Source organism: Saccostrea cucullata, unplaced genomic scaffold, assembly GCF_032062105.1.
Source record: "Saccostrea cucullata isolate Sc308-1 unplaced genomic scaffold, CSIRO_AGI_Scuc_v1 ctg394, whole genome shotgun sequence".
Classification (NCBI taxonomy): Eukaryota; Metazoa; Mollusca; class Bivalvia; order Ostreida; family Ostreidae; genus Saccostrea; species Saccostrea cuccullata.
In genome coordinates, this window is record NW_026922663.1 from 152,424 (window position 1) to 162,684 (window position 10,261).

Genomic DNA, 10,261 nt, shown 5'->3' on the forward strand with positions numbered 1-10,261 from the left:
TTTCAAATTGTCCAAAAGTTTTTTTTGAAATTTTTGAGTATCCACATCTGATTTACTCCACTTCTTAAATATATTGTTTCACAGTACTTTTGAAGTCTTTCCTTCACTACGTATTACTGTCAGTATCTCAGTGAGATGTAACAAAAGAGGCTTAGTTGAACATTTACTGGAACCCTCAATGTATCTTTTTTTTTTTTTTAGTTTTTTTTTAGGTTTTTTAAATGAAGTTTCGAAATCCAATATATATAGGGTAGTTCAAATTCATTTTGGTTCTGTGGAATATTAGAAATTAAAATTTACATATTATTTCGAAGAATTTCTTCCTTAGAAAGGGAAGTATGAGTGAACAAACCAGGTTTTAAATTTGCTTTAACACAGTCTGGACTTTGTTTTCTTGATAATTGAATAGCAGTACCTGACATCTTACTTTTCGTCCACTTAATCGATCGGGTATGTAAACAATGTAAAACCATAGAGGCGCAATGTACATACGATACGTGAGGTATTGAGGTGTTGCATGAGTTATAATTTGAACTCTCTCATTCATGACAATAGCAGCGTTTTTTTTTTGTACTTTTAAACAACGATAGATACTTAATACAATTAGCTTAATTCAAAAAGTTAAAAACAAAACAAAAACACAGGATTTATGATGAAGAGATGGGAAGTAATGTAAGTTTATTTAATATAAAATATATAATATAGAGAAATAAACCTACAATTATTAAAACAATTCTGCTTTCCATAACAATAGGTCCTCAAGTGCAGTCTTTTTGAAAATGCAATTTGTATTCCCCTTCTCTGCATATCGGTATTACATAGTTAAACTTAGCATGTTAATTGTATATTGTTGATTACATGTAGCAATAGTACATCGTTCAAGTTGTGAATGCCGCGGTATCTCGTTTACAACATGAACCCAATTCAATTGTTCGAAAGTTGTTACATGATGCTCGGGTGACATATTAGTCTTACGGACATTTTTGATGTAATCTACCGACTTCATTTTTAAATGCAGCTATTTTATTGCAGCATGAGAGCAATAATAATATCATATCACGGGTTTCTCTACGTACCCGTCCTGATTTCGTGTCTAACAGGCATAAAAAAGATACCAAGCCTTTTGTTATTTAAAGATATACAGGTAAGGGTGTCAACTTGAATCTGATATTCTGAATATGAATTACGGGTTTGATACCAATAGAGACTTTTTATATGGCCAGACTACTTTAAAAAGCACTTGATTTAATATACCACAAAAATATTTTTTTATTTTATTCTTTCAGATTGATATTCTTTACAGAGCTCTCTATTCTATTTTTTTTTTGTTCATCTAAACGAACTGTTTCATTTGTAATTTTACTTTCAACGATTCTCTGCTTTACATTTTGTCTGTTGATAATTACTGATTTAAATTAAAGGTTACCTAAGATTCCTTTAATCTGACATGATTTTATCAAAAAAGAGATATGTTTACATGTAAATGAAAACAAAAATGATCTATTAATAATAGACAAAAGTAACCTTTGTTTATTATATGTACGTGGGTAAGGAGAAAAGCTTATTTCTCTGATTATAGATTAGAAATTGCTATGATTAGTGACAATGAAGAGGATAAGATTTAGTTGATATAGATATACAATGAAAATTGTCTGTTCCGTCACATCTGCAATCCGTCACACTGATAATGCCCACTTTAAATTTTCCTCCCATTTACAATTTTGTATTACTATTACAACAAATAGAAATTAATCATCCCCGGGATAATGTTGAACTTTTCAGTTTTCATTAAGGCAGTTTGTTTCTATTTATAGACGTCATATGATGACATATGATGACAGCATGGCTGAGTGTTTCCTATAATGGAAGTCCCATTTAAGTCTTTAGAATGGATAATGATAGCAGAAGTTTTATGATTTCTCCGACTTATCAGTTTTGCTTATTACAAAATAGTCTAAATTCGCCGAATTCTGATCTGTGTGCTGACTTAACATACCTGTGTGTGTGACAATATCATCATAACCTTGAATATGAAATAAAATTATATGGATATGGATGAAAACAGGAAAAAAAGATTTTTTTCATGATGTATAATTTAGCTACTATGAGGCTTGAAATCAGTCACGATTAATGCATACAAATCTGACATTTTTGCAGATGATATTTTACAAGGGAGATGAGGCACCTCTTAAAGAATAGTTTCTTTTATATAAGTGCCATGCCTCAAGAAAAAAGGAATATAATACAAACGGGATTTTCTCTTGAAATATATAAAAATACCAAAACAAATATATTCATTTTGTTTTTAAAAACGCCAAGCTTAATGAATTTAATACGAACCATTTGCGTTAAAATTTCATAAATGTTTTGTAGGAAGTTATCATTTTTGAAAATGGGTGGTAATGATTAAGTGATAATTTTCCGTAAAATTTGAAAAATTTCACCTTCATAATAAAGAAAAAATCGAGCGCTTTTGAAAGTAGTTTAGAGGGATATTTGCTCCTAAAACTATTGCTTTGCAATTAACATGAGGTAATTTTGTCATTTTTTTTAATTTGTTTGATACAAATATATATCATATTCAAATATATATAATCATGCAAAATAAAAGAAGCACAAACATATTGTAATTTGAACTTTGTATTCAATTTGTATTAAATAAAAGAGAATAAAATCAAACAGATGCTTTCACACATCTCTTTTCAAGTAATACAAAACATAGAGTATGATTTTAATGCTATGGTGTGTGATTTTAAATATATACGAAGGGTGTTAGAAAAGTTCGCGCACAAGTTCTATTGTGAGCGCACTATTTCAAAGAAACCGGTCAAACTTTCCAGACAAAACCTTTTTTTCCAAAAGATATACTAGAATTTGGTGCTCTCCAGTGATTATTGAAAAATATACAGCTTTTTTATTCTGATAAAACTTGCTTCACGGAAGCATGCTACAATTTGGCACGTTTACATCACAAAAACTTTTTTTTTTAAATTTTAAATTTGCACAATTGAAACGCAAAGAGATTTATGATATTTTACCTGCCGATAAAGCATACATGAAACGTCACTGGGAGAAATTTTGAACTAAATTGAAGGGTATTTAAAAACGTAGCCAAAAATCGGAACGTCATTGAGAGTCATGGAGCACTGCACTATGTACAAATTGTGTATGCAGACTGAAAAATGTCTAATAAGAGATTGAATTGTTCAAGATGCTGCCGGAAATTTCCTACACCAACAATGGACAAGACTTCAAATGGTTGTAGCTTTAAAAGAATGGACAGATTAACATTTTGAAAGATTAACTCCACCAATACTTCAATACCCCCGTATCGCAAGGACGTTTTGTTGCTCCTATATGGTTTTGAATAGTTTCCATACCTGATCGATTAACTGCATAGACTTTTTAAAAGATCTCAATAATATCCGAATCAGTATGCAATAGACATTATAGAAGAAAAGTAACATGTCTTGATATAGATATTTATTTTTAAAGTAGAAAAAAGATAAGAAATATCTGAAGAAACGAAAGATTTATAGAACTGTGACAAAGCTTAACGGGTTGAAATTTGGTTGTCACGTCGCATTACGTCAAGTGACTGCTTCGTGAATCCTATGTCCTTATAGTAAAATCGTTGAAAATTTTCAAGATTTTATAATATGGACCTTATTTTTAACATACCAATAAACAAAATGTAGGAATTTATTCAGACATAGTTCGTACTTAACAGTACACAACAAATTTTCCGTAATTCAATGTGTCCGCGAACTTTTCTAACGACCTATGTATTTTTGAATAAATACATGAAATCTTAATTGAAATTATTAAGAAATTACTGTATCAACAGTTATGCTGTTTTAACACCATAGTCCTGCATCAATAAAAGAAGATGTTAAATTAAAAGAATAGTATCAAAGAAAGCAGCTTTTGCCGTTGAATAAATTAACTTAATTTGCATAATTGTATTCTTTCACACAAGGAGGAGTTTCTGTCCCAGGGATAATTTTTTTCAGAGATTGGATATTTGATTGGAAAGAAAATATTGGATTCTTAAACTTATTTTACGAAACAATATTCTTTAATATGCCTTATAAAAGCATTCTTTAAAAAGATTTAAAAGACTTGATGAGAAATTAGATAAAACGGATTTTGTGAAATGCTTCGATATCACAAAAGGGCGGAAAACCCTTAAACAACTGTCAGGGTATTTTTTTCAAATGAATAAATATTAAACTTTTTGATCATACACAAATCTATATTTACTTTAAACGTTGAAAAATCTTGATCTCCGTTTCTTTTTCTGTCCATATAATTAGATTTTCGAGGGTAATTGGTGTTTTACCGTACCTTCCTTCTGTCTATCTGAATTTTTTTTTAGCCTTAAGTTGGTAATAACTTTTTAACAGATGGAGCAATGATTTTCATACTTATCAGGTATATCCCTTATGGCAAGACCATATTTTGCGTACTGCCAAGTTTTATCTATTGACCTTGGTGTTTGCTAAAATATAACGTTTTAACCTTTGACAAAAACTAGTGTTAGGGTTTTCGTGCTTCGCATGTGTACTCATTTGGACACGGTTTTTTAACCTTTATTTTGACCTTAACATTTGCGCTTGATACACTTTTCACTTACCATCGTTTTTTTTTAATTTATGATTATGACTTTCATAAAAAACAGGTATATTCATTGTGACAAACATTCCTTTGTGTACCAAAAATTTCGATTTTTTTTTACTTTTGAAGTTTTGCATGCAGTTTTTGTTTATATCAATTATTCATCTTACACTAAGGAATGAAGTACTGAATGTAACAGACAAAAATAAAAAAAATATCTTTGAAAAACTTTGATGTGACCTAAAAGTCATTTTGCAATCTCATCATTTATCAAAAAAATGTAAATATTTCGAATAAAATGAGATCGGGAAGATCAATTTCTCAGCTGATTGGCTATAGCTTTTTTGTACAAAATTATCAAAGCTTTCTTTATGTTAAAAAAAGCTCGTATTACAATTATTTCACGGTCTGAAACTCCCGGGTATTTCTGCATTACACATTAACAAGAGGAATATAAATAGTATCCAGGTAACAACGCCCTGTTTTACCTGTATATCATGATTCAAAAAGAAGGGATGCAAGAGTGAAAAACATTTTCCTATCTTAACTAAGAGGAACAAAATAAACTACTAACAAGTAAGTTTGAACAGTTTATTACGTTTGTTATATTTTTAAACTTTTCTCACCTTGGACAATTAACCATACAGCATGCACAATTCATACAGTTTGTATAATTCCACGTAAATAAGGAAACACATAGAGTAAAATATCCAATTCGGCTTAGTGCATTAGATACCTGTTTATGTTCTTCATTTGAATATAAATGAACCCTAGATGAAATAGCAGTTTATATATGATAATAGATGATATAACATATAAAATATGACATCTGTTAGTTTAATTTAAGTCTGTTATAGGACTTCGAATAAACACTTTCAGTACTTCAATTCTTCAGACTAGTGATACTGTCGTATATTGGTCAGCATATTCATTGAAAAAAGTAATTGGAGGTCACTAAAAATCAATTTATTGTAAAGCCATACCCTCAATGAATCATAGCAGGTTTTTTTCAAGTAAACAAAGCACGGAGTACGATTTTGAAAAGTGATGCAAACCTTGAAAAATCTTGAAAAGACATTAATTATATTTATATTTATTGTACTTGTCCGACAAATTTTTCAGCCTGTGGTATAGAAAATGTATTTATAGGTATGAAATAGTAGATTCTATTAAGGCTCGCAGTACTTTTCACGAAGTACAACTAGTCTTAAAAAGAATTAAATTCATCTACATTTTCATCTCAGTATCCCTCTCGGGACAATCAAGTTAGTTTAGTTTAAAGTTTTTTATTCATAATATACAAAGTGTACAATATGAATATGAATTGAACAACAGGCCAAGTTCTCTCCATCAAGTTTGTTTTATGATATACTAGCAAACCCTTATCTATTATCTAAGACAGTTTTAACTAAGTTAGCAATAGCGAAAACGTTTTAGTAGGTAAAAGTTGCAAAACTGCACATATGCCATATCTATGAAAAAAAATCTCGTCCTTTTGGGTCTCGTTTAGTTTTTTTTAAAACAACATGGAAATTTTTCGAACATTCCTCTTTTTAATGAATACCATTTGAACCATTTTGAACCTTGTCAAAGTAATATAACTAGGGATGTCAACGAATATTCGAATATTCGAATACTCATTCGATGAATTGATATTCGAATATAACTTTATGATTCGAATATTCGGATTTAAAGTATACAAGCATCAAAAAGAAAAAAATCTGGCAAAAACTGAAGTTTTATCAGAAATTGAATCAAATTCTTATCGTTGACCAACAATAAGATTTTAGTTAAAACAAAATCAAAAGACACTCCTCTTGGATTACCTTAAAGGTGTGAAGAGTGTATCTATTTAAATAATAAAAATTATTCATTTGACCATTTTATTAGAGTATAACAGTGTCCAGTACTTAGAAATAGTTTGTATTGTTGAAAGGACACATTTTTTTAAGTAACACACATGGATCCCTTGTTTATGTATACATCATTTAAAATCATTATCAGGAAATTAATTAGTTTAGAGTAATTGCTATTAATGTTTCTCCATTAGATAATTGTTCTGTGTGGTATAAATCTGTAGGGTTATCAGTGTACACTTTGGTAAGATGATTAAATTAATCTGGAACTTATTAAAAGAATCTTTTGAATTTTCGAGGGAAAATTTTTTTTAATTATATTTTGGATGTAAACTCTTCATATATTCTGCAAAATATTTTAAGAATATACATGTAATTATAGTGCATTTACAAAACTCTACATGAAATTTGATTCCAAATTAATGACATAAAAAGTATATTGCTTGACAAAAGAGTGAAGATGTATACATATTATAATGCAAGATGTATTTATTTTATCGAATATTCGAATATATTCGAATACTACTATCGAATATTCGAATATCAATTATTGACAATTCTGACATCCCTAAATATAACATACATTAGAGAATTTTTGAAACACAAGAAAAATCTGTTCATAAAAACGTTTTATCTCCATATCAGATATTGTGACTGAAGGGCACAGTTCTTTTGTCGGGGAAGTATTACTGTTAAAGGGAACTATTACTCTTTTCAGTAATAAAAACATTACTGAATTCGGGAATTTTTGTCACATTTTTAATAATGCCTCAAATCCATTTATTAAATAAAAACTTCATAAAAAATACAATGTGATGTGTTTGATCTTTATTAAATGAACCTCGCTGACGGAAAAATTTCATCCTTCAGTGCTGCAATGAAAAGTGAGATGATCATTTTCCCTATTGAAAAATGGTGCTAAAAGTATAGAATCTAATAAGGACATTCATTCTAAAACAATTTTAAAAGAATGTTGTTTGAAATTTAATATTTCAAATAAATATTTTCATCTATTAAATAACCAATGGTATTTAAAATTATTTTGACAATGTCATTTACAGAAATAGTATAAAATTAAATTAGAAATAGAACGAATAATCTTGTGAACGAGTTAGCAAGTGCTGAACGTATTCAATCTTACAATTTCTTTTAACACAGGTACAAGTAAGCTTCCGTAAGAAATTTAAACCAAAGAAATATTTCATCTCTCTTTTCCAGGTTTTTGCAGTAATAAATATGGCAGTTTTGAGCACACATACATTTAATAGACAATAAATATTTAGAGGATGTGAAAATATTCTTGCACTTTACTTTTTGTTTAAAACATACTCGAGAATAGAGGCTAAACGAGTGACAATTCCCGAATTCAGTAATGTTTTATTACTAAAAAGAGTAATAGTTCCCTTTTAACTAATACTTCCCCGAAAAAGGATATGTGCCCAACCCGTCAAAGCTTACATGTATCTATGACATTCGTGGTGGATGAATTTTAATTGCATTGTCATAAATCCAAATATCACTTAAATGTTTCAAATCAATTTGTTTGACAAACCCTTCTGTTCTAGAGAACAACATTCTTTTAAATATATTTATCTCATAGGCGTCGTACCCCGGGGGGGGGGGGGGGCATAAGGAGGCTTACTCCCCCAATTTTTTTTCCCCCAAAGCTACTTAGTATAGACAAAGGACCTAGCTGTGTAGGCTTAGACCCCCCACTTTTTACAGGCACGTTGTACATAGTTTAGCTTAAAATTATGTGGAAAGTCGTGTTGTTTGGAAAAAAAAATTTGCTAGTGAAGTTTGACCCCCCAATCCCCCGTTTTTGGGCATGACGGGCATTTCTTTTTTTTTTTTTTTTGTTTGTCAGTTTTTTTTAAGGAATATAATAAGTTTTTCTTACACTTATCCCCCCCGACTTTCAATTTGCTTCCGACGCCAATGTATCTTGTTACACGCCTTTCGTAGAGAATGGTTTCCGAACTTAGTTTTATTCTATAACCCAACGGTCAATAATTAGAAAAAAAATCATTTAAGTAGAGTTTTAAAATATCAATATAATAAAGTATTGCCCTGAGCACTTAAAAATATCATATAAATAGCCACCAATTAAACGATAATCCCTTTCTTAAGTTCCAGCCATATTTTTAACGAATATTTAACTATGCATTCCTGAGCCTTATTGAAAAAAAAAACAACTATTGATTTATTAAAGCTTTGTCAGCTTTTAGAAAAAAATTCTTTCGATAAAAGATGTTCTCATACATCTCCATGAAAAGAAAGACACCTCTTAAGTCTTACCTTCATTATCTCTGGGTTAAAAAAATGTTAAACAGTAACAGACATATGCATGTAACAGACAATTTTGTTTGAACATATTGTTCAGGTCCAACAAATGTGAATTAGACTTAGACTTAAGTCAAATTTTAATCGCCTGTAAAATGTTTATTGATTATTTAGCAAAGCTCTTTTTTTGCAGATAACGCCTTTGTAAAGCTCTAGTTTAATACTTCAAAACACTTTCATCATTCGAATGCAAACTTTGACCTTGTGTTATATTATTTCATTTCAGAAAAATGGCACAGATAAATTTCTCAGACTTTGGTTACACTGTGGACTCCTGTCCCGGTAACAAGACTGAGTACACAGCCTCGGCTACCAGACTGGGGTGTGGTGTAGATGAGAATGGGCGGAGTCAGTACGTCTGTGTTCCTAATCACCAGAGGTCAAGTCTGGTGGAGTTCTGTTATAAGTCAACAGTTGGATTTTATGAAAAAGGTACATATTTATCTTGCGCATATATTACTTAATTATCTAAATTTGTACTCCAGTCACTGTGATTTTTCTGCATACAGGAAATTGCATAGAGGTTTACGAAAGTGGAAATTTGGATCAAACCAGCTGTCTCCATTTTACAGATGGATGTCCTGATAACCATTTCTTCCTCCCTGACCTGTACAAATGTGAGTTTAAACTTGACCAATATAAATAATGAAAAGAAGATTAAAGAAAGCATTGGCATTTTTAAGCAACACCAACTAGGTATTCTTATAAAGCTACATGTACAATATAATTTCTGTGAATGCAGATAATAAAATTGTTTGGTATATCTAGGAAAACAGTAGAATATTATAGAGGGAGGAGATCCAGATGTTCTCTATAGTTATCTTTGACAGCGTCATTCTTTGCAATATGAAAAGGAGAATGTAAACGATAAAGATGATGTCTATATTTCAAAATATATCCAGTTCTCAGTAATTTCACTTGGATAATTTGTAACTCTAATGCGGTAATGGTATATGCTAAAGTGTACATGTTTCTATATATCTAGTAAAATCTACACTAAGACACCTCTTACTTTGATACAGTCCCAGCTTGTCAAGGAGTCAATCTTCTGAAACGATGCTTTTTTGCGGATCCTTCATGTCCTAACATCACGTAAGTAAACAGAGAGAGAGAGAGAGAGAGAGAGAGAGAGAGATCTTCATTGTATGTTGAAGAACACTACGTTGTAAATTGTACATATATACAAAATCCAAGGGGAAGATTTTTGTACTAAAAGAAATTAGTCAAGATTATTGCTTCTACTTGGCCAAAAATGCTGAATTTAGTTCTTGAAAATAGTCTTTAAAACAAAGTTATATCTATGTACGATGATTCTATTTTGCTCTTCATGATAATGTTTCAATGTGTGAATGAAATATTATTCAGAAAGGTGACAAAAGACTACTTACGGATTTGAACGTCTGTATAGGGAAGCTCTATGTGGACAAAGTTCTGTCCTGCATACG

At 30.4% G+C, this 10,261-nt stretch overlaps 1 protein-coding gene across 1 annotated transcript; it reads left to right on the forward strand.

Moving 5' to 3' along the window:
- The first annotated feature begins 9,041 nt into the window (after positions 1–9,041).
- Positions 9,042–9,923, forward strand: LOC134262170 (uncharacterized). The gene is made up of 3 exons (XM_062744562.1): positions 9,042–9,248; positions 9,326–9,433; positions 9,839–9,923. Exons 1-3 carry the CDS (start codon positions 9,047–9,049, stop codon positions 9,910–9,912), a joined length of 384 nt encoding a protein of 127 aa, XP_062600546.1. The 5' UTR covers positions 9,042–9,046; the 3' UTR covers positions 9,913–9,923.
- Positions 9,924–10,261: the final 338 nt, after the last annotated feature.

Excerpts from the sequence above, each read along its gene's own strand:
- LOC134262170 (XM_062744562.1), top strand. The coding sequence starts at position 9,047 with ATGGCACAGATAAATTTCTCAGACTTTGGTTACACTGTGGACTCCTGT. Across the intron at positions 9,249-9,325 it reads AGTTGGATTTTATGAAAAAG|GAAATTGCATAGAGGTTTAC; the intron begins GTACATATTTAT and ends TTCTGCATACAG. Across the intron at positions 9,434-9,838 it reads CCTCCCTGACCTGTACAAAT|TCCCAGCTTGTCAAGGAGTC; the intron begins GTGAGTTTAAAC and ends ACTTTGATACAG.